Source organism: Pan paniscus, chromosome 20 (assembly GCF_029289425.2).
Source record: "Pan paniscus chromosome 20, NHGRI_mPanPan1-v2.0_pri, whole genome shotgun sequence".
Lineage (NCBI taxonomy): Eukaryota > Metazoa > Chordata > Mammalia > Primates > Hominidae > Pan > Pan paniscus.
In genome coordinates, this window is record NC_073269.2 from 10063754 (window position 1) to 10085646 (window position 21893).

The following is a 21893-nucleotide window of genomic DNA, read 5'->3' on the forward strand; positions in this document are numbered from 1 at the left end:
CAGAGGGATTCACTCTCCAGAAGCCGCCACAGTTATTAGCACAAGAGCCAGAGATGGGGGCAATCCAAATCAGAGATGTCTCTCTTTCAAGGGGCAGACGTGACTGGGGGGACCATGGCCGAAGAGAGGATGACCGGTCATGGCAGGGCACGGCCGACGGGGGCATGATGGACAGGGATCACAAGAGGTGGCAAGGTGAGGAGCAGCTCTGGGCTGGGACCAGGATGTGCTGGGGAGTGATGGAAAGATGGAGGCCGCGCCTTCTCTCCTTGGGGGAGCACAGGAGGTGCTCTGCTCTCAGTGCTGGAATGAGGAATGAAGAGCACTCCAGACACCGCCTGCTCTCTGGTGGTCTGGCCCAGGAGTTGGACAGTGGGCGTTCCCAAGTTCTCTCTGCTGGGAGGAAGCTGGACGTCTATGGTCCCTGTGCCCAGGTGTCCTCCTGGGACCCGCTAGTTGTGGGTACCTGGGGGCCTCACCAAAGGGAGTGGAGTGGGCTAAATGTGCCGTGGGTTCCACGCCGTGTGCGCAGGTTCCCTGTGTGAAAGCACGTCTGTCTTCCAGGTGGCGAGAGAAGCATGTCCGGTCACTCCGGGCCTGGCCACATGATGAACCGAGGAGGAATGTCAGGGTAAGGCATGCTGGGGGCGGCGCCCCTTCCCCCTGCTTTGCATATTGGCCTACCTTGCTGGAGGCTTAACAACCAAGTCCTTCCAGCTAATGCCCCTCCCCCCAAGGGTGACCTGAGGCCAGGCATGGGGTACTGTGGAGGCTGCTGCCACTCAGGAGGGGAGGGCATTAGGAAGGGGCCCTGCCTGCAGGCAACACCCAGGGAAGCTGTGCAGGCTGGGATGGGCCGGGGAGCAGGAGGACTTCGCAGTCAAACCAATGTGAATTTGTTCCTAGGCGCGGCAGCTTTGCCCCAGGCGGGGCCTCCCGGGGCCACCCCATCCCACACGGTGGCATGCAGGGCGGGTTTGGAGGCCAGAGCCGGGGGAGCAGGCCCAGCGATGCCCGCTTCACTCGCCGCTACTGAGTACTTGGAATCCTGTGTCCTGTCACGTGGCAACAAGGCTATGTTCTGTTAGGAGTTACCTTAAACTGTGTAAAAATATTTTTTTTTAATCTGCTGCCATATTGTAGCTCAATACAATGTGAATTTGTTTTTTGTTTTGGGGTTTTTTTTTTTGTAATAAATGTGTTTCCGTTCACATACCCTTTATTTAAAGTGTCATTTCTTTATTTCTGCCTCTTTAAATGAAACGAAATTAGACTTTTAGTTGTATTGATATACACTGATCCTTTTTTTAATTATTATTATTATTATTATTATTATTTTTTGAGATGGAGTCTCGCTCCGCCACCCAGGCCTGAGAGTGCAGTGGCGCGATCTTGGCTCACTGCAGCCTCCACCTCCAGGGTTCAAGTGATTCTTCTGCCTCAGCCTCCCGAGTAGCTGGGACTACAGGCGCCTGCCACCACACCCGGCTAATTTTTATATTTTTAGTAGAGACGGGGTTTCGCCATATTCGTCAGGCTGGTCTTGAACTCCTGACCTCATGATCTGCCCGCCTCGGCCTCCCAAAGTGGTAGGATTACAGGCGTGAACCACCACGCCAGGCCGACTCTGTTTATTTCTAAATATGTATGAAACGCATGTGATAGAAAACCTCTGGGAAGGCATCCGGGTGTGGAAGAGGCTTTCCAGTGAGACAATGATTGGTTTTCGCATAATGGGCCTGTGCAGTGCAGGTTTTGCCTGACTTCTCAAGTCACCGAGTTCTCCTTTAATGTTAGCCCAGACCGGGCTGCTTTGCTCTTGGGTACTGGGTGGCATCCCTGTCAGGGTGTGGGGGTCTCAAACCCTGTTGATGGACACTGGCGGATGCTTCCCCTGCGGATCACACTCGAACCAAGCCTGCGAAGATTTCCAGCTGCCACTCTCCACACTGACTTGCCAAAGCCCAGTCACCATCATCATGTGGATGCTTCCGCATTACCTTTTTACTCAGAGGACAAAGTGTTTTCACGGCAGAGTCGGGTGGAAGCAGTGAAGGCTGAAGGTCATCAGCAGCATCTCAGGCCTGAGGTGTGCTTGTGCACAGGCTCAGCCCCCTCGTGCCAGGATGGGGCTCTGACCAGCCCAGGGCTGGCCTCTGTGTCAGCCGGAAGGGACGAGCCCAACGCCAACCCTCCACACACCAGCAGCAAGCTGGAGCCACGGCATCTGGGATCCAGCACCTGTCCTAATCCAGGAAGCCAGGCCAGACTTGGGACATACCTCAAACTGTGAAGCAAGTGCCTCCCCCATTTTGTAAGCCTCACTGTAGTGGAGAGCGGGGAGGAAGCAGTGTCCAGCAGAGAGGAAGACGGCGGAGCCCCAGTAACGCTCTAGGGTCCCTTCAGCTGCAAAGGACAGATGACCCCACCAATACCGGTGGCGGCTTAGATGGTAAAGGGGGGCCCTTCCCTGCCTTAACGGGAAGTTTGTAGGTAGGCAGTTCCCGGGGCTCACTGCAGCCCACCTCAGGCTCTGTTTCTCTGAGGATTTTGGGACTCTCATGGATGATGGATGGCTGAAACAGCTCCAAAAATCCTATCCACCCACAGTGTGGGCATCATCGGGGCTATCCAGCAGGAGAAGGAAGGGCAGGAACGGGGACTTGAACTCACAGGCCTCTTGGCAAACTTACCCCTGAGGCTCCTTAGCCAGAACTCGGTCCTGTGCTCGCCTTTCTTGCAACCTGTCCCTGGCGAAGATGGAATGTTTCTCTTCAGAAGGGATGTGACATCCAGGAAGGAACCCAGTGGTAACCCCCAGCAACCACGTTCTCAGCCTTCCCCTCATACCTTTTTTTTTTTTTTTTTTAACTCAAGCTGTTCACATTCTCTGTACTTTTTTTTTTTTTTTTTTTTGAGACAGAGTCTCCCTCTGTCTCCCAGGCTGGAGAGTGCAGTGGTGCGATCTCAGCTCACTGCAGCCTCTCTCTCCTGGGTTCAAACAATTCTGCTACCTCAGCCTCCTGAGTAGCTGGGACTACAGGCGCCCACCACCATGCCCAGCTAATTTTTGCATTTTTAATAGAGACGGGTTTTCACCACATTGGGCAGGCTGGTCTCAAGCTCCTGACCTCAGGTGATCTGCCTGCCTTGACCTCCCAAAGTGCTGGGATTACAGGTGTGAGCCACTGCACTCAGCCCCATTTTTTTTTGAGCCATATGCAGTTGTGCATGCCAGTAATCAATCCCAGCTACTTGGGAGGCCAAGGCAGAAAGATTGCTTAAGGCCAGGAGTTAAAGTCCAGCCTGGACAGTATACCAAGACCCCATTTCTTTGGGTTTTTGGGGGTATTTTTTGAAATAAGAAATGACGGGCTGGGTGCGGTGGCTCCGGCCTGTAATCCCAGCACTTTGGGAGGCCAAGGTGGGTGGATCACCTGAGGTCAGGATTTTGAGACCAGTCTGGCTAACATGGTGAAACACTGGCTCTACTAAAAATACAAAAATTAGCTGGGCGTGGTGGTGCACGCCTCTAGTCCCAGCTACTCAGGAGGCTGAGGCAGGATAATCATTTGAACCCAGGAGGTGGAGGTTGCAGAGCCAAGATCGCACCATCACACTGCAGCCTGGGCAACAGAGCAAGACTTCGTCTCAAAAAAAAAAAAAGAAATGAAAGAAAGAAATGACAGATTCCGCTAGCAGAGAGAGATGAGGTCTGTGAACATCTGGGGCATGTCCCTACAGACTTTTTTTTTTTTTTTTTTTGAGACGGAGTCTCACTCTGTCGCCCAGGCTGGAGTGCAGTGGCGCAATCTCAGCTCACTGCAAGCTCCGCCTCCCAGGTTCACGCCATTCTCCTGCCTCAGCTTCCCAAGTAGCTGGGACTACAGGCACCCGCCACCATGCCCAGCTAATTTTTTGTATTTTTAGTAGAGATGGGGTTTCACCGTATTAGTCAGGATGGTCTCTATCTCCTGACCTCGTGATCCTCCTGCCTCGGCCTCCCACAGTGCTGGGATTACAGGCATGAGCCACTGCACCTGGCCCAGACTCCCATTTAACTGCTTTACATGGCCTCATACATTCCTCCCAGGTGTCATTATCAGCCCCAGTTAACAGAAGACAAAACTGAGGGCACAGATTGGACACTGTACCTGTAAGAACCAAATGCCCACAGCAATGATTCTAAACCCTAACTGCATCACCTACATGGACCTACGAATCAGAATCTATGGCAGTTATGGAGTTCTCTAGGGCCGCTGTAACAAATTGCTACAAGCTTTTTGTGTGTGTGAGACAGTCTCCTGTCACCCAGGTTGGAGTGCAGTGGTGCAATCATAGCTCACTGCAGTCTCCATTTCCTGGGCTCAAGCGATCCTCCCACCTCAGCCTGCCCAGTAGCTGGGACTACAGGTGGGTGACACCATACCCGGCTAATTTTTGTATCTTTTGTAGAGATGGGGTTTCATCATGCCCAGGCTGGTCTTGAATTCCTGGGCTCAAGCAGTCCGCCTGCCTTGGCCTCCCAATGTGCTAGGATTCCAGGCACGAGGCACCGCAGGCAGCCCAGTCTCCTAGGCAGGAGAGATGCCTCGGAGTGCTTCTCCCTGGCCACAGTCTTGAGTCATTTGCATGGGATGTTCTACTTCTAATGCCCAGGCAGCTCCCTTGCTGTCCTGCTACACAGGGAAGGACGGGGATTCGGCCCTGCTGTCAGCCAGGCACTGAGCTGTACCTGCTCTTCCCCACCATCCTCAATATCACCCCGGGAGGCTGTACAACCCCATTTTGCAGACAGGAAAACTGATGCCTAGCAGGGTGAACTGACGAGTGAGGACAATCCACTGGTAGTGGAAAAGATCCAAGCTTTGAACCACCCATTCATTCAACTCCCATTTCCACAGCCCCCCTCTCAAGCAGGGTCCCCGGCACTGACCAGATGTGTTCACACAACAGACCCAATCAGTGCCTGCCCTCAAGGTGGGCACACGTGCATGTGGTGAGCTTATGAAGTGCAGCTTAGGCCAGGCGCAGTAGCTCACACCTGTAATCCCAGCACTTTGGGAGGCCGAGGCAGGCGGATCACAAGGTCAGGAGTTCGAGACCACCCTGGCCAATATGGTGAAACCCCGCTTCTACTAAAAATAGAAAAAATTAGCCAGGCACAGTGGTGGGCACCTGTAATCCCAGCTACTCAGGAGGCTGAGGCAGGAGAATCGCTTGAACCCGGGAAGCGGAGGTTGCAGTGAGCCGAGATCATGCCACTGCACGCCAGCCTGGGCAACAGAGCAAAACTCCATCTCGAAAAAATTAAAAAGGCCAGGTGCGGTAGCTCACACCTGTAATCCCAGCACTTCAGGAGGCTGAGGCAGGCAGATCACTTGAGGTCAGGAGGTTGAGACCAGCCTGACCAACATGGTAAAACCCCATCTCTACTAAAAATACAAAAATTAGCCAGGAGTGGTGGCCCGCGCCTGTAATCCCAGATACTCAGGAGGCTGAGGCAGGAGAATCGCTTGAACCCAGGAGGTGGAGGTTGCAGTGAGCCAAGATCACGCCATTGCACTCCAGCCTGGGGGAGAAGCGCAAGACTCCATCTCAATAAAAGGAAGTGCAGCTTCATGGTACAGGTTGCCCTGGCCACAGAAGGAATGGAGGCGTTTCCTGGCTGGGGGAACACACTGAAGGCTCTGAGGCCAACAGGAGCAAACTTGTGGGAGAAACTGCCAGAAGGCTGTGGGGGAAGAGGGGAATGGCCACAGGGGACAGCACCATGTATTTTTAACACTCTGGGAGTGAAAAGTCTCTGGCCATGGGCTACTTGGTGGTCTCTTGAGGTTGTTCTATACAGTAAGAGGAGTCTTTTCCCTCCAAATCTGGTCCCCATCCTTACACGTGTCTCCAGGAAGCAGCTGAAGCCCAGGTCCCAGAGGGATAGACCTTGCCCTTAGTTTCAGCACGGCAACGTACATGAGTGTCCACTTCGGCCTGCACCTCAGCCAGGGAAACGTCTTCATTGTTGGCCATGCCTCTAGTGGCAGCCAGCCCAAACAATGCCAGGCTCTCCCCAACAGCAGGCCTTCACTGGCAAGACTCTCTGAACCAAGATGGACCATTGCTTTGTGGGTAAGTGGAGTAGACAAACCAGTCCTCATACGTCCATCCACCAACGCATTCACCCATCCATCTATCCACCCACCCACCCATCCATCCACCCATCTACCCACCCACCCATCCATCTATCCACCCACCTACCTACTCACCCACCCATCCATCCATCCACCCACCTACCCACCCACCCATCCATCCATCCATCCTTCTTCATCTAATCCATTCATCTATCTACCTACCTAACCACCCACCCAACCACCCATCTGTCCATCCACCTACCCACCTACCCATCCATCCACCCACCCACCCATCCACCCACCCGTCTACCCACCACCCATCCATCCACCCGTCTACCCACCACCCATCCATCCTCCATCTAACCCATGCATCCTCCATCTAACCCATGCATACCTATCCATCCATCCACCCAATCATCCAACCACCCACCCATCCATCCATCCATCCATCCACATACCCATCCATTCATCATCCATCCACTCACCCACCCCATCCATCTACCCCATTCATCCACCTATCTATCCATCCATTCATCCACCCACCCAGTCATCCATCCATCCATCCATCCACCCACCTATCCACCCAATCCACCTACCCACCCGTCTACCCCATCATCCATCTACCCACTCACCCATGCATGCATGCATCTACCCATCTAACCACTCATCCCATCCACTCATTAATCCATCAAGCCTTTGACTATACTCATCCATTAATTCATCCATGCTTACTAATCATCATCTTTTTATTATTTTTTTCTTTTTTTTTTTTCGAGACAGAGTCTCACACTGTCGCCCAGGCTGGAGTGCAGTGGCATGATCTCGGCTCACTGCAACCTCCACCTCCTGGGTTCATGACATTCTCCCGCCCCAGCCTCCCGAGTAGCTGGGACTACAGGTGCCTGCCACCACGCCTGGCTAATTTTATGTATTTTTAGTAGAGACGGGGTTTCACCGTGTTAGCCAGGATGGTCTAGATCTCCTGACCTTGTGATCTGCCCGCCTCGGCCTCCCAAAGTGCTGGGATTACAGGCATGAGCCACCGCGCCCAGCCTCTTATTATTAGTATTATTTAGTTTTGAGACGAAGTTTTACTCTGTCACCCAGGCTGGAGTACAGTGGCACAATCTCGGCTCACTGCAACCTCTGCCTCAAGTGATTCTCCTCCTTCAGCCTCCCCAGTAGCTGGGACTACAGGCGTGTGCCATCACGCCCGGCTAATTTTTGTATTTTTTTTAGTAGAGACGGGGTTCTGCCATGTTGGCCAGGCTGGTCTGGAACTCCTGACCTCAGGTGATCCACCCGTCTCGGCCTCTCAAAGTGCTGGGATTACAGGCATGAGCCATTGCGCCCAGCCCATGCTTACTAATCATCTTCCATACCCCAGGCTCTATGCTGGGGTTTGGGAACACGCCTACTATTAACATATGGTCCCTTCTCTCAGGGAGCCTGCATCCTGTTGAGCTAAGTCACACAAACGCAAACTGTGGTGCCCAAGGAGAAGAAAAGATGCTGAACTGTGCCTCAGAACAGGGGCATGGTGACCCTGCCTGTAGGAGAGGAGTCTGCCAGGATGAGGACGGGAGGGGTCTTACTCTCCTGCAAGGTGAGATGAGGCAGGGTGTGCAGGGACCTGGTGCCCCTGGAATGCAGAGGTGGTGTGGGGGTTGAGGCCTGGAAGTTCTCTCCCAGCCTCAGCCTCAGCCTCAGCCTCAAGGAAACCACCCCTCCCCTTGGCCTGCCTCTTCCTTCTTCCAGAGACCACCCCTGGGGATGAAGGACACCAGCCCTCCGGTGGCATCAGTGCCAGAGGGGTCAGAGCACAGGGCTTCCACTGTTGCCTCTGCCATCGCCTGCCTCCAGGTAAGTTCTTGCAGTTTTCTGAGCCTCCGTTTGCTGACCTGTAAAATGAGGCTACTGAGCTGCTCTTAGGATTTCGGGATGAAGGCGCCATCGCAGAACTGCATTCCCTCTCCCTCCAGCTCCAAAAACTGAATTCCGCCAAGGCATAGAGCAGCTCTTAAGCCCAAGTTCACTGGGATCACTACTGAAAGTGACAGGAGGCAGCCAAGTGTCTAGGCAGATAGGGACAGGTCCCAGTGAAACCCCACCTTCAAGCCAAAAATAGCCCGAAAGCTGAAAGATCAGACTGCTGGTCCTGGAGGAAACCCACCACCCAGAGTGAGAACTTCTGTTCCTGTTTGCCCACCCTTTCCTGGTTGATTCTTTCTGAACAATGCCTTTTAACCAGTCGAATGTTGCCGTTTCCGATACTATCTATGGCCTGCCCCTCCCCTATTCTGAGCCTATAAAATGTCCTGGACCCAGCTACACGAGGAGGAGAGAACCACCCCCCGCATCCTCCCTCCACTGAAAGCTGTTCAGTCGCTCAATAAAATTCTTCTCCTCCCTCCTCAGCCTTCAATGTCCAGCGTATCCTCATTCTTCTTGGGCGCAGTACAATAGCCCGGGAACCACGGAACGCAGGTACAAGCTATAACACAGGCGACTGAGGCATGCCAGCATGGCCAAGCGAGGCCCAGGCTAGGCGTCGCCGGCTGGAGGTCCCTGGCTTGCAAAGTGTCTGAGAAGAAAAATCCTACATGTCTACTGACAGCAAACTCATTTCCAGGACCATGTTAGATGGGAAGATGCGTGGCTGTCAGCTGCTTCGGTTGTCACCTTGTCCTTTCAGATTTAATTAAAACTGGCTGCTCAGCACTCAGCCCACACGGGGAGAAGCCAGGTTGCCGCTGGCCCCTATGGCACCGGATGGATGGGGCCAAAGGTGGGCTGAACATGCTCTGGGCTGGTACCATGGAGACCCTGAGCCCAGCATCCCCCCAGTCAGGGTTGGGGACCCTCAGGGCTCACGTTGCTCCTGGTTACCTTGGCTTTATTATTAAGAGACAGGGTCTCACTGTGTCACCCAGGCTGGAGTGCGGTGGTGGAGTCATGGCTCACTGCAGACTCAATGTCCCAGTGATCCTCCTGCCTCAGCCGGGGCTACAGGCACATGCCACCGCACCCAGCTAATCACCTCCATTTCTGCTGCACCCACCATTCCTTGGGATGGCGAGTTAGCACTCACTCCAGGCCAGGGCCGGGCAAAGTGCGCTCAAGGCTGGAGCGGGACCACGGGCAGCTGTGGTGACAGCTGAAAGGAAGGGCAGCCACTCGGTGTCCCCCACGCCCCAGCCCCAGCTGGCCTCCGCCTATGGACTCCCCCTGCTCTCTCTTCTAGCTCTGCCCAGCCCACATCGTGATGGGCTAGCTTTCCCTGGACTCCGTTCCTAGCCCGTCCTGCTTCCAGCTATCAAGTGACCCCAGCTGTCAAATGGCACTGTGCCACATGCCAGCCTTGCCTTGCTCTGTGGTCTTGGCTGTGGGTGTGGTCAGGTGTTTCCCCAGCCCCTTCCCGCCTTCCCAAAGTCACCCCTAGACCTGCCTCAGCCACCTCTGCTTTCTGGAGCTCCACTTCCATGGCCCCCCAACTCCCCTGACCCCAGGCATGTTCTTGCACACAGGTGCCAGTGGATGGGTGAGGACGAACTCATGGGATAAAACCTGTGACCCCAGGGAAGAACTAAGCCACATTCGTGGAGCTGCAGGACCCGGCCGCCTGGATGGAGGGGAGGGGCCAGAAAGCAGCTGCTCACTGGCTTCGTGCAGTCCTTCCCCTCTAACAGTGACGGTAACAGGTGTGAGGCTGCAGAGGCCTCCTGGAGCGGACGGACGCCCTCTGGCCCAGCCATGGCATCACAGCACCGAGTGCAAACCCCTCCTGTCCTCACAGGCTGGGGCTGGGGCTGGGTGCCTGGGTGCGAGGCGACTAGAAATTCTGCATCCCCTGCGAGGGTTTGTGGTGAACAGCTTGGGCTCTGGACAGGCTGGGCAGACAGAACTGTCTGTCTGTGCAAGTTTCTTTGTCTGTAAAATGGGCCTGAAGTCTGCTCCTTCCTGGGCCTTCGGGAAGGACTTGGTGGACAGTGTCAGGGGACAGTGAGTGCGTGGGTGCTCCGGTGAGCACCGGCTTCCTCCTGCAGCACTGAGGGTCAGTGATGCTCCCCTGCCCTGCTCATCCCTCCCTCACCCTAGACCTGCCCCCACCACTGCTAAGGCCCAGTAAGGACACGGGCATATCAGATGTGGGGGACCTGTCCCAGGACCACGCTCCTGGGGGGAATGGGGTGGGCAGGCCCTGTGGACTCCCCTTCTACCAGACTAGGCCGCTGCTCCCAGCCACACCCCTCCTACGCCCTGCTCGGGCCAGTGGCTTCTCCTCTCTGAGTGGGACAGTGGGGGAGATGCCCCGGCCTCTAGTCTCTGCTCCTCTCCTCTGTAACAGCTGTCCCCTCCTAAGCTCAGTTCCCTATACCAAGCAACATAAACCCCTGAACTCATGGGAACGGGGACCCTGTCCCAGCTCGGTGAGCATCACCTGTCTGCTCCCTGCTCCCAGGGCAGCATCCTACGGAGGCCTCTGGCCCCACCCAAGCCCCCCACCACCCCCATCTGTCTGGAGCCGCCAGACTGGTTTCTGGGCACAGGCCTCTTGCCATCACCCAACCCTGTGGATCGCCCTCTGTGGCTGGGTGCTGGGAGCCTCCCAGGGCTCATGCCTGATGCGGGGGAACCATGCAGGCTGCCAGGTAGCCTGGCCAGTGTGCGGCAGGGGTGTCAGGGAAGGCGTCCCAGGGGAGAGGCGATGTCCGGGAGACCCTCTGAATGGCAACAAACACCTGGATTTCCTTCAATGACCAGGATTCCCCTGCTAGGGTTGTCGGGAGAGGGTGGAATGAGGGTGGAGTCCGGCCAAGGAAGGGCCGGGACAGGACTGCGGACAGGAGCTGAGGAGGGCAGGAACCAGTGGCCCTGGGGGCTCCTGCCCTGTGTCCCGCAGGGAAGTAGACCCCACTTCTGTCCACTCTGGCTCTTCCACTGTCCTACCCTGGTCTCAGCCCTCCAAAACCAAGACCCTCCACAACCCAGGCTTGGCCAAAGCACTTTCCTGGCCCCAGAGCACAGCCTCTGGAGCACCGGGAGCAGCCGCTCTGACCTCTTGACTCCCCGCACCAGAGCAGACGGCAAAGGGGAGTGCTATGGCCTGTGGTCAAGGTCAAGCCCTGACAAGCCATCAGGAGCCAGAAGCCCAGGCCTCGGTGCTCTGGGCACCACCAGGCCAACCCTGTGCTCCCTGGGGCCAGCACACGGGTCAGGGAACACTTCTGAAGTCCTTTATTGTGCCGGCAAGGCCGGGAGCTGCCCTCGGAGTGGGGTCCCAGTCCGGAGTCTTCAGGTCTGTGGCAGCCCTGCCCGTTCTGGCCGGGGCAGGCGGCCCCTGCTGACTTGCTACTTGGTGCGTGCCTTCACATACTCCCAGCCCTCCTTGGAGTACTCGCGGGCCTTGGAGGGGGCCACCGACAGAGCTGACATCACCGTCATGATGCCTGTGGGAAAGGGACGGCCACTGGTGATACTCCCCTCCCAGCCTCACCCAGCCTCCAACCCCTGGGAAACTCTAGAGTTTGTTTTGGGCGGTGGGGGGTGGGTGGGGGGCGGGGACGGAGTCTCACTCTGTCTCCCAGGCTGGAGTGCAGTAGTGCAATCTCGGCTCACTGCAACCTTCGCCTCCTGGGTTCAAGCGATTCTCTTGCCTCAGCCTCCCAAGTAGCTGGGACTACAAGTGTGCCACCATACCAGGCTAATTTTTGTATTTTATTTTTTTGAGATGGAGTCTCGCCCTGTCGCCCAGGCTGGAGTGCAGTGGTGCAACCTCGGCTCACTGCAACCTCTGCCTCCTGGGTTCAAGCAATTCTCCTGCTTCAGCCTCTCAAGCAGCAGCTGGGATTACAGATGTGCCTCACCACGCACGGTTAATTTTTGTATTTTTAGTAGAGATGGGGTTTCACCATGTTGCCCAGGCTGGTCTCGAACTCCTGACTTCAGATGATCCGCCCACCTCAGCCTCCCAAAGTGCTGGGATTACAGGCGTGAGCCACTGTGCTCGGCCTACTTTCCCTTTTAGATCCCTAAGAGACACGTGTCGGGCAGGAAGGAGGATGGACAGAAAGGAATGGCCAGGAAGTGGGGAGAGGGGCTAGACTGGGGTGTCTCCCTCCAAGCAAAGAAACTGGGTGCCTTACCTGCATTCCAGGAGTCACGGATGGGAAAGTAAATCTTTGGAGGGGCTGGGAGCTGGGAAAAAGAGATGGGCAGAAAGAACTGGTGAAAAGGCTCAGCAGCCCATCCCCAGAGGCGGAGGGAGGAGGACAGGCCGGAGAATCAGGCCAGCATCAATATGGAGGACAACATCGTGCAGGGCTGGAGGGACCTCCCAGAGCTGACCACCCGCCAAGCCCTGGCCTCGCTCCCGGCCCGTAGTACCTGGGGTATCTGCAGGCCTGTCTGCTGACACACGTACTGGCTGAACTGGTACATGGCTGGGGGGACCACCTCCCCAGCCTTCTGTAGGGCTGCCTGGCTCTTGTCGCTGGGCCCCAGCAGCTCCTGGTCGTACACCAGGTAGACGGCGCCCCCAGCCACACTTCCCTTGATGAGGAACCTGCGGGCAGGGACGGGAGGAGCAGAAGCTCAGCGGACACTGACAGCCACCCTCAGGGGCCAAGGCCCACGGGGAGAGTGAGACCCTCCTGAGGGCTCACCGTCCACAGGGTGACACTCTGTAGTGCAGCACCGTCGACCCAGACCCCTATTATATACAGCACTCATTTTACAACGTGCAAGGCAGGGCGGCTGGACGCCACTTTAACTGATGAACTGAAACCCAGAGGGGGAGAGTGGGTCACTCAAAGTCCCACAGTGAGCAGGGGCAGTGAAGACGTAAGATCTTGACCTTCTAGAAGCCTTCCAGCCCTGGAGAAACCAAGTGTCCCTGGGCGCCTCCTGCCCGCTGTCACTCGCAGCTCCGAGCACGCATTCACTTCTCATCCACGCCAGCGGCAGGATTCACCGGCATTCCCACTTCACAGAGAAGACAACTGAGGCTCGGAGGCGGAGGCTGACACCGCGAACGGAACGCCAAGGGCTCGCTGGGAAGCAGGAGGGAGGGGATTGGCGACCTCGGGAAGCCCCACCCCGCTGAAGCCTCAGTTTCCCTATCTGGCCCATAGGCGGGGGACGAAGGGGAAGTGACTCTACGGGAAGCGAAGAGCAGATCGGGACCAGACTGGAGACAGGGATGCCCACAAAAAGGGACTTTTTCGGGGACTCGGGTCCCCTCCGGCGCCCCCACGCACCTCATCAGCGACCACACCCGGGCCACCATGGTCGCTCGGATCCACGCGCAAGGACACTCGGCTCGCCTGTCGCTTCCTGTCGCGGCGCCGCAGAGGCCTCTGGAAGGTGTAGTCTTTCTTGCCCGACGCAAGGTCCTCTGGGAGTCGTGGTGTCTTGCGGCTCTGAGACTCCAGAGAAGGGCTGCGGTCTCGCAGCGGAGGGCCGCTGGGAAATGGACGCTTTAAGGCCCGGGCCGCCGCAAGGCTGTCTGGGAAATGTAGTCAGCACGGCGCTGTTTGCACCTGGCCGCGGAGCCTCCTGGGAAATGTCGTTCGGCCCGGCCCAGCCCTGGCGCCGTGAGGGGAAAGAGGCATCAGGTGCCTGGCTGAAGCCTGAAGGTGACCCGAAAAGAAGTCAGAGCCCGAGAGATCCACCCGCGCCCGCGCGGGGGACCAAGGGCCCGGACTTAAGAAGAGTGTGCCTACAAGGCAGTTGTCACGGCAACGAGAGGGCGGGATTGTTCGAGAGCTGCGGCCCCCCTCACGTGATCGATTCGGAGGCGGGGCGTCCGCCCAGGGGGCGGGGCCGGGCCCCTGCTGGGAGGTGGAAACTAGGCGGGGACTGTTGCCCGGCGACGCTCCGGCGCTGGGTCCCCGAGGCCCGGCCCCTCCCCGGGAGGAGGTGGGCTTCGAGTCACGTGACCCGTGCCCTACGGGAGGGGTGCGGTCGGGGACCCGGCAGGAGGCGGCCGAGAAGAGAGGACCGTGGGGGCGTTCGCGTGGCTCCCAGCCCGGGACCCCACCCCCGCTGGACAGTGGGGGAAACTGAGGCCTGAGCGGGTGAGTGCACGGTTTAGGGGTGCGCAGAGGGTCACACGCCCGCTTTGTTCAGAGGGGAAGCTAAGGCCCGCCGAGGTCAAGAAGGGGCCGATGCGTTCTGCAGGGCTTCCCCCCATTTCTCCAGCATTTCGGCCGGGCTGCTTCAACCGTTCATCTGCCCATCCATCCATCTGTCCCCCACCCGTCTATCCATCTGGCCATCCACCCATCCATCCTTCCATCTATACATCCACACTTCCGTTCATCCATCTGTCCGCCCATCCACCCACCCATCCATTCATCCATCTGCTCCCCCCATCCTTCCACTCATCCATCTGTCCACCCATCCATCTATTTATCTGGCCATCCACTCATCTATCCGTCCATCCATCCATCCATCCATCCATGCATCCGTCCGTCCATACATCCATCCTTCCATCCATTTATGTGTTCCCCCCATTTATCCATTCATACATCCATCCACTCATCCATCCTTCTATCTATGCATCCATACATGCATCTGTCCATGTATCCATTCATCCATCCACCCAATCGTCCACCCGTCAGTCCATCTGGTCCCACTTCCCCCTGCCGGGCTGCTGCAGTCAGTGTAGAGCTGGGGGTGGAAAGAGGGATGAGCAGAGGGGCTTCATGGGCTGTCCCTGGAAGGGGAAAAGGTGGAAGCTCGTTTCTTGCTGTGGGCATGCCTGGTGTGTCTGGGGAAGGTGAGGAGTTCATTATTTTGAGAACTGAACGATTCATAGATGGGGCCGTGGGAGAGGAGGATAGACAGGTAGTCAGGGGCTATACCTGCAGGGTCTCATGGGGTGCAGTGAGGAGCCTGGTTTCCATCAGTTGCAGTGGGGACCCCTGAGAGGGTTTGGAGCAGGAAGGGCCATGGCCATGTTGCTTTTGACACAGACGCCTTTGGCTGCATTGACAGAAGAGGCAGGGAGAGAATGAGTATGGACATGGGGAAGCCAGTGTGGAGGTGGGGGAGACCAAGTGGGAGATGGAAGGGAGGCCAAAGGAAAGATGGGGGTGGTCAGGCCCAGGGTAGGGTCTAGGAGGGAGGTGACAATCTGGGAGTCCTGGAGAGAGAGAGGAAGGGACAGCTGGGGAGAGACTGGAGAGGGAGAACTGATAAGATCTGAAAACCATGAGCTCATGGGGGTGAAAGGATAGAAGGAGGTGAGGACAATACCTGGGTCTCCCATTTAGGGACAGGGGACAGTGGGGCTATTTCTGTGATGGTGAGCTGGGAAGAGAAGCAGGTGTGGGGTGACATGCTGAGCCTGGATTGGGTCCTGCTGGTTCTAAGGGGCCTGGAGGTTGTCAAGAGGAGACACCCAGAAGACAGCAGAGGCAAAGAACCTAGGGCTGGACCTACAGATGGGAGATTTAGGGACTCCTCAATGATCCGCTCCATCTGGTCTGTCTCAGCTTCCTGGTTCTGGAAGTCCCCTTCCCCTTGTCCCATTGAATTTTTTTTTTTTTTAAGACAGAGTCTCATTCTGTTGCCCAGGCTGGAATGCAGTGGGGCGATCTCAGCTCGCTGCAATCTCCGCCCCGCTGGGTTCAAGCAATTCTCCTGCCTCAGCAGGAGACCCCATCTCTACAAAAAATACGATGATTAGTTGGGCGTGCTGGTGCACTCACCTGTAGTCCTAGCTGCTCCATTGGCTGGGATCACAGGCATGTGCCAGCATGCCCAGCTAATTTAGTATTTTTAGTAGAGACTGGGTTTCTCCATGTTGGTCAGGCTGGTCTCGAACTCCCAACCTCAAGTGATCCACCCACCTCGGCCTCCCATAATGCTGGGATTACAAAGTGTAATCCCAGCCTGTGCAACAAGAGTGAAACTCAGTCTCAAAAAAAAAAAAAAAAAAAAAAAGAACCTGGACTGTTTCTCTCTTTCACCTTCTCCCTGGAATTAGTGAATCAGCTCCCACAGCTGAAATCATAAATCATATCTTCATCTGGATGACGCAGGCACCTCTGTCTCCAACCCAGCCCCACGTGTCAAATTCCTTCTGGGTGTCTCCGGAGAGTGAGCTGTCTCTTGGCTTCCTCACCTCTCGCCTCCCACGTGCCTCACATCACTCCATGATCAATCTGGTACCTATTGAGCACCTACTGTGTACCTGGCACAGTTTTGGGCTCTGAAGACCCAATAGTGAACAAAATAGAAGATTTCCATTTCCTTCCTGCCCTTATGGAGCTGATGGTCTACAGGGAGAGAAGGATGGTGGAACGAGTAACAAATGATCCTTGGGCTGGGCACGGTGGTTTACACCTGTAATCCCAGCACTTTGGGAGGCTGAGGCAGGAGGATCACTTGAGCCCAGGAGTTCAAAATCAGCCTGGGCAGCATAGTGAGACCCCATCCCTACAAAAAATACTATGATTAGTTGGGTGTGCTGGTGCGCCCACCTGTAGTCCCAGCTGCTCCATTGGCTGAGGCAAGAGGATTGCTTGAGCCCAAGACGTCCAGGCTGCAGTGAGCTATGGTCACACCACTGCACTCCAGCCTGAGCAACAGAGTGAGACTCTGCCTCAAAAATAAAAAAAAAATAATAAAAAAAAGGAGGCCCTCACTTGAAGGAGGTCACTGTTCTTTGTTTGTTTGTTTGTTTTTGATACGGAGTTTCGCTCTTGTTGCCTAGGCTGGAGTGCAATGGCAAATCTCGGCACACTGCAACCTCTACCTCCCAGGTTCAAGCGATTCTCCTGCCTCAGCCTCCCAAGTATCTGGATTACAGGCATGTGCGTGCCTCAGCCCCCTGAGTAGCTGGGATTACAGGCGCCTGCCACCGCGCCCGGCTAATTTTTGTATTTTTAATAGAGATGGGGTTTCACCATGTTGGCCAGGCTGGTCTCGAACTCCTGATCTCAAGTGATTTGCCCGCCTCAGCCTCCCAAAGTGCTGGGATTCCAGGCATGAGCCACCACATCCAGCTGAAGGAGGTCACTTTTGCACTGAGACTTGAAAGAAGTGAGAGAGCAAGCCATTGGGTCATATCCGGAAACAGCATTCTAGGCAGTAGGAACAGCCCATGAGAAGGCCCTGAGGCAGGATGGTGACTGGCTGGTTTCAAGGAACAGCGAAGGGTCTGTTTTAGTGGAGCGGAGTGAGCAAGGAGGACAGGTCCACACAGGGCGTTTGTAGCCACCAAGGAGTCTGGTTTTTATTCTAACTGGAACAGGAAGGATTTTCAGTCCAGGAGAGGCAAGGTGTGTGGATGGAGAGGGCTGAGAAGGGTGGAGGGGGAGGGTGCAGGTGCGGTGGTTCATGGAGCCACCGTGGTGGCCTGGACAGGTGGTGGCTGTGGAGGTGGATAGGAAGGCGTGGATCCAAGGCGGTGGCATCACCAAACACCCACCAAACACGGGTGGCTGTGGGCCAGGCCTGTGCCGGCCACCTCTGTCCCCTGTCCCTCTGCAGGCCCACAGAGGACCATGAAGGTGCTTCTCCTCACAGGGCTGGGGGCCCTGTTCTTCGCCTATTATTGGGATGACAACTTTGACCCAGGTGAGCACCTGGGGTTGAGGGAGGGAGAAACCGGGCCAGCTGTCCTGTCCTCCACCCAGAGTGACCACCCCGGCTATGGCCAGCCAGCCTCCAGGGAGCGCGAGTGCTGCTGACAGGGGCCAATGCTGGTGTTGGTGAGGAGCTGGCCTATCACTACGCGCGTCTGGGCTCCCACCTGGTGCTCACTGCCCACACTGAGGCTCTCCTGCAGAAGGTGAGCCACCCCATGTCTAGATGAATGGTGGGGGTGCTCGTGGGGGGTGGGAAGAGAGCCTGGGTTTGAATCCCTGCAATGATCCAGGCTTCCCGTGTGACCTTGGGCAAGTCGCCTAACCTCTCTGAGCCTCTCAGTTTCCTCATTTGCAAAACGGGGACAATAAAACCACTTTCTGGCCAGGCACGGTGGCTCACGCTTGTAGTCAGCACTTTGGGAGGCCGAGGCAAGTGGATCACCTGAGGTCAGGAGTTCAAGACCAGCCTGGCCAACATGGCGAAACCTGGTCTCTACTAAAAAGATAAAAATTAGGCCAGGGACGGTGGCTCATGCCTGTAATCCTGGCACTTTGGGAGGCCAAGGCGGACGGATCACTTGAGGTCAGGAGTTCAAAACCAGCCTGGCCAACATGGTGAAACCCTGTCTCTACTAAAAATACAATAAATAAATAAATAAATAAATAAATAGCCGGCGTGGTGTCAGGCACCTGTAATCCCAGCTACTGGGGAGGCTGAGGCAGGAGAATTGCGGAACCCGGGAGGTGGAGCTTGCAGTGAGCTGAGATCGCGCCACCGCACTCCAGCCTGGGTGACAGAGCGATACTCCATCTCAAAAAAAAGAAAAAAAAAATTAGCAGGGCATGGTGGCGCGAGCATGTAGTTCCAGCTACATGGGAGGCTGAGTCAGGAGAATCACTTGAACCCCGGAGGCAGAGGTTGCAGTGAGCCGAGATCGCACTACTGCACTCCAGCCTGGGCAACAAAGTGAGACTCTGTCTCAAACAAACAAACAAAAAAACCCACCTTCTCATGGGTTAGGATGTTGTGCCAATGCAGTGAGACGGTGACTAGAAGATGCAGTGTTTCTTAACAAATGAGAGTATTGAGTGTCCAGGCCTGTGCTGATAGCCAGGGTTCTTAAACTCGAAGGGAAGGATGGGCACTTCTTAGCAACAAGCAGCCCATTGCTACTTCAAGGAAGGGTATGGCTCTTGGGCACAAACCTTTCAATATTTCAAGAGAAGCTAGCAATCAGGAAATTGTAGGTGAAATATCCTGTTTTAGATGTTGGTGATTGACTAACCACCAAATTGGCCAGCATTCTGGCCCGCGGGCTTCCACTTTGCGCCCCTCAAGCAGTGGTAAATTTTTGGGAATGATGTTGAATGGGGCCCGAGGCTCAGAGTAGGGGAGGGGTTTTCAGGCGGGGGCCTCCCTATGGCCAGCAGGTGCGGTGGAGGGGGAAGCGCTGCTGTAGAGGAGAGGCCCACGGGCAGCTCTGGCCCCCCCCAGGTGGTAGGGAACTGCCGGAAGCTGGGCGCCCCCAAGGTCTTCTACATCGCGGCGGACATGGCCTCCCCTGAGGCGCCCGAGAGCGTGGTGCAGTTTGCGCTGGACAAGCTGGGTGAGGGGCTGGGCCTGAAGCCTGGAGTCCGGGACCGTGGCCTAGGCCTTAGGGACAGGACCAGAATTGGGCTGTGGGTGTGGCTACAGTAATAGGTGTCTCAGGGCGGAGACGTATGGGGACTGCGGGCGTGGTCGGGGTGGTGTCTCATTGCGTCTGGGGGAAGAGCTCTGAACGGGGCCTCGTTGAATGGGAACCAAACCTTGCTAGATCCAGGGAGTAAGGCCAAGGCTGGGTGTCTTTGATCGTAGTGGGAGTTACCTGGGGCGGAGCTCACTGGACCAGCGCTCTGGGTGGAGCTAAGCTCGGGGGCGGGGTTTGATCGTTTCCTTGGGGAGGGGCCTCCGGGGCTGACTGGCGTTTCTGGGCCAGGCGGGCTGGACTACCTCGTGCTGAACCACATCGGCGGCGCCCCGGCCGGCACGCGAGTCCGCAGCCCCCAGGCAACTCGCTGGCTCATGCAGGTGCTCCGCTCCTCCGCGGCCCCGGCCCGCCCCTCTATCTCAGGGACCGGTGGTCCGTTCCCTTCGCGGTCCGGGTTCTGCCTTCTCCAGGAAGGGCTCTCCACCCGTCCCGGCCCAGCCACGCCCCTCCTAGCCCAAGCCCCTGCTCCGGCCTTGACCCCGCCCTCGGGCCCGCCTTCCGGGTTTCTGGCCCCGCCTCTGACCCGGCCCTGGCCCCGCCCTCTGGGTTCCTGGCCCCGCCCTGCCCCTGGGCTCCGCCTCTGCCGGTGACTCGCGAGTGCCGCCTGCAGGTAAACTTTGTGAGCTACGTGCAACTGACGTCGCGGGCGCTGCCCAGCCTGACAGACAGCAAGGGCTCCCTGGTGGTGGTGTCCTCGCTGCTCGGTGCGTGCACCCGGCCCCGGCTCTGCGGGACGGGGAGTGGGGAGCTCGATGCGGGTGAGCCTGGAGGGTCTGGGCAGGCTTCCCGGACGAGGAGGAGCCACTCAGCCGCTGCCGTCCGCGCCCCCAGGCCGCGTGCCCACGTCGTTCTCCACTCCGTACTCGGCGGCCAAGTTTGCGCTGGACGGCTTCTTCGGCTCCCTGCGGCGGGAGCTGGACGTGCAGGACGTGAACGTGGCCATCACCATGTGCGTCCTGGGCCTCCGAGATCGCGCCTCCGCCGCCGAGGCAGTCAGGTGAGGCCCGGAGAAGCTGGGGGCTGGGCTGGGGGCCATGGCCCAGCCCCAGCCGCAGTCCCCACCGTGCCCTCCTGTCCCCAGGGGAGTCACGAGGGTCAAGGCGGCCCCGGGGCCCAAGGCAGCCCTGGCCGTGATCCGCGGCGGCGCCACGCGCGCGGCCGGCGTCTTCTACCCGTGGCGTTTCCGCCTGCTGTGCTTGCTCCGGCGCTGGCTGCCGCGCCCGCGGGCCTGGTTTATCCGCCAGGAGCTCAACGTCACGGCCGCGGCTGCAGCCTGAGCACCGGGGGGTGCCCCTCCAGTCCCAGACGGCAATGTTCCTCCCTCCAACTGTCCCTGGAGCCAGAACACTCACAGAGACACCCCTGAGAGGGTGGCCACAGCCCAAAATGAAGTCATCAAGACAGAAAAGCAAAACCGAGAAAAACGACGGGCACCTGGAACCAGTCACGGCTTGGGAGGTGCAGGTGCCCCGTGTTAGGCGCCTTTGTCGGGGACTTGCAAGGCCTCACCTGTTTGGCCATGATTGATGACGTGACTGCTTCCATTTTGCAGATGAGGAAACTAAGGCTCAGAGAGGCCACGCCACCCTTGAGCCACCCATGGACCCCTCTCCATCTCCTGCCTGCGCCTCTAAGTCTCTGATTTATTCTTTCCATTCATTCCATCTGGGAGGAACCCCCCCAACTCCTGCCAGCTTCCCCTAGCTGGGGTCTCTGGTACTCTTCACACCTGCAGGGGCGTCTACACTGTTCGTCTACCTGGTGGCAGGGTCTGAGCGGGAGGAGGAGGGAAAGAGTGTGTTCTGAGCTGGACCCAGCCTCTTGTTCAAGAATAAAACCTCTTCTTCTCTTGCATATCTGTTGTTCAGATTCCTTGGTAATTCCAATTTGCTAGCAGCCACCGGACAGCGGGAGGGGGTGTGTGTATCAGGGGCCTTGACTCTCAATCCCATTTCACAGGTGGGGAAATGGAGGCTGAGAGGGCCAGGAGCAGTGGCTCACGCCTATAATCCTAGCACTTTGAGAGGTCAAGGTGGGCAGATCACTTGAGGCCAGGAGTTTGAGACCAGCCTGGCCAACATGGTGAAACCCTGTCTTTATTTATTTATTTATTAGACGGAGTCTCACTCTATCGCCCAGGCTGGAGTGCAGTGGTGCGATCTAGGCTCACTGCAACCTCTGCCTCCGGGGTTCAAGCGATTCTTGTGCCTCAGCCTCCCAAATAGTTCAGATTACAGGTGTGGGTCACAACGCCTGATTTTTGTATTTTTAGTAGAGACGGGGTTTTACCATGTCGGCCAGGCTGGTCTCGAACTCCTAGCCTTAGGTGATCCCCCTGTCTCGGCCTCTCAAAGTGCTGGGATTACAGGTGTCAGCCACTGCACCCGGCCACAAACAAATATTTTAATTAAAAA

At 56.9% G+C, this 21893-nt stretch overlaps 3 protein-coding genes across 15 annotated transcripts in view; 2 read left to right on the forward strand and 1 right to left on the reverse strand.

The window, feature by feature from the left end:
- The window catches only part of SAFB (scaffold attachment factor B), a 45502-nt gene extending 44280 nt beyond the window's left edge, over nucleotides 1-1222 (forward strand). For 2 of the 4 annotated variants that reach the window (XM_008972644.5, XM_008972645.5), the window contains exons 19-21: nucleotides 92-195; nucleotides 565-631; nucleotides 907-1222. In XM_008972644.5, coding sequence (XP_008970892.1) covers nucleotides 92-195; nucleotides 565-631; nucleotides 907-1036 — 301 coding nt within the window. In that variant the 3' untranslated portion in view covers nucleotides 1037-1222. The remainder of the gene's footprint in view (nucleotides 1-91; nucleotides 196-564; nucleotides 632-906) is intronic. The other 2 variants (XM_008972646.5, XM_003819301.6) reach the window with 1 other exon arrangement.
- A 10129-nt stretch (nucleotides 1223-11351) lies between these two features.
- Nucleotides 11352-13520, reverse strand: MICOS13 (mitochondrial contact site and cristae organizing system subunit 13). 2 transcript variants are annotated; one of them, XM_003819305.6, is made up of 4 exons: nucleotides 13388-13520; nucleotides 12516-12693; nucleotides 12275-12326; nucleotides 11352-11578 (listed from the first exon to the last, which is right to left on the reverse strand). In XM_003819305.6, exons 1-4 carry the CDS (start codon nucleotides 13414-13416, stop codon nucleotides 11481-11483), a joined length of 357 nt encoding a protein of 118 aa, XP_003819353.1. In that variant the 5' UTR covers nucleotides 13417-13520; the 3' UTR covers nucleotides 11352-11480. The 2 variants fall into 2 exon arrangements, with proteins under 2 accessions (XP_003819353.1, XP_008970897.1); XM_008972649.5 differs by lacking the exon at nucleotides 13388-13520 and adding an exon at nucleotides 12985-13178.
- A 429-nt stretch (nucleotides 13521-13949) lies between these two features.
- On the forward strand, nucleotides 13950-21333 carry HSD11B1L (hydroxysteroid 11-beta dehydrogenase 1 like). 9 transcript variants are annotated; one of them, XM_034945959.3, is made up of 8 exons: nucleotides 13950-14206; nucleotides 17593-17717; nucleotides 17801-17931; nucleotides 19224-19335; nucleotides 19708-19799; nucleotides 20090-20183; nucleotides 20311-20476; nucleotides 20561-21333. In XM_034945959.3, the coding sequence occupies exons 2-8, from the start codon at nucleotides 17645-17647 to the stop codon at nucleotides 20754-20756; spliced, it is 864 nt and encodes a 287-aa protein (XP_034801850.1). In that variant the 5' UTR covers nucleotides 13950-14206; nucleotides 17593-17644; the 3' UTR covers nucleotides 20757-21333. The 9 variants fall into 9 exon arrangements, with proteins under 9 accessions (XP_034801850.1, XP_063456832.1, XP_034801852.1 ...); XM_008972648.4 differs by having other exon boundaries at nucleotides 13971-14206; nucleotides 17631-17717; XM_034945961.3 differs by lacking the exon at nucleotides 17801-17931 and having other exon boundaries at nucleotides 13955-14206.
- The last annotated feature ends 560 nt before the right edge of the window (nucleotides 21334-21893 follow it).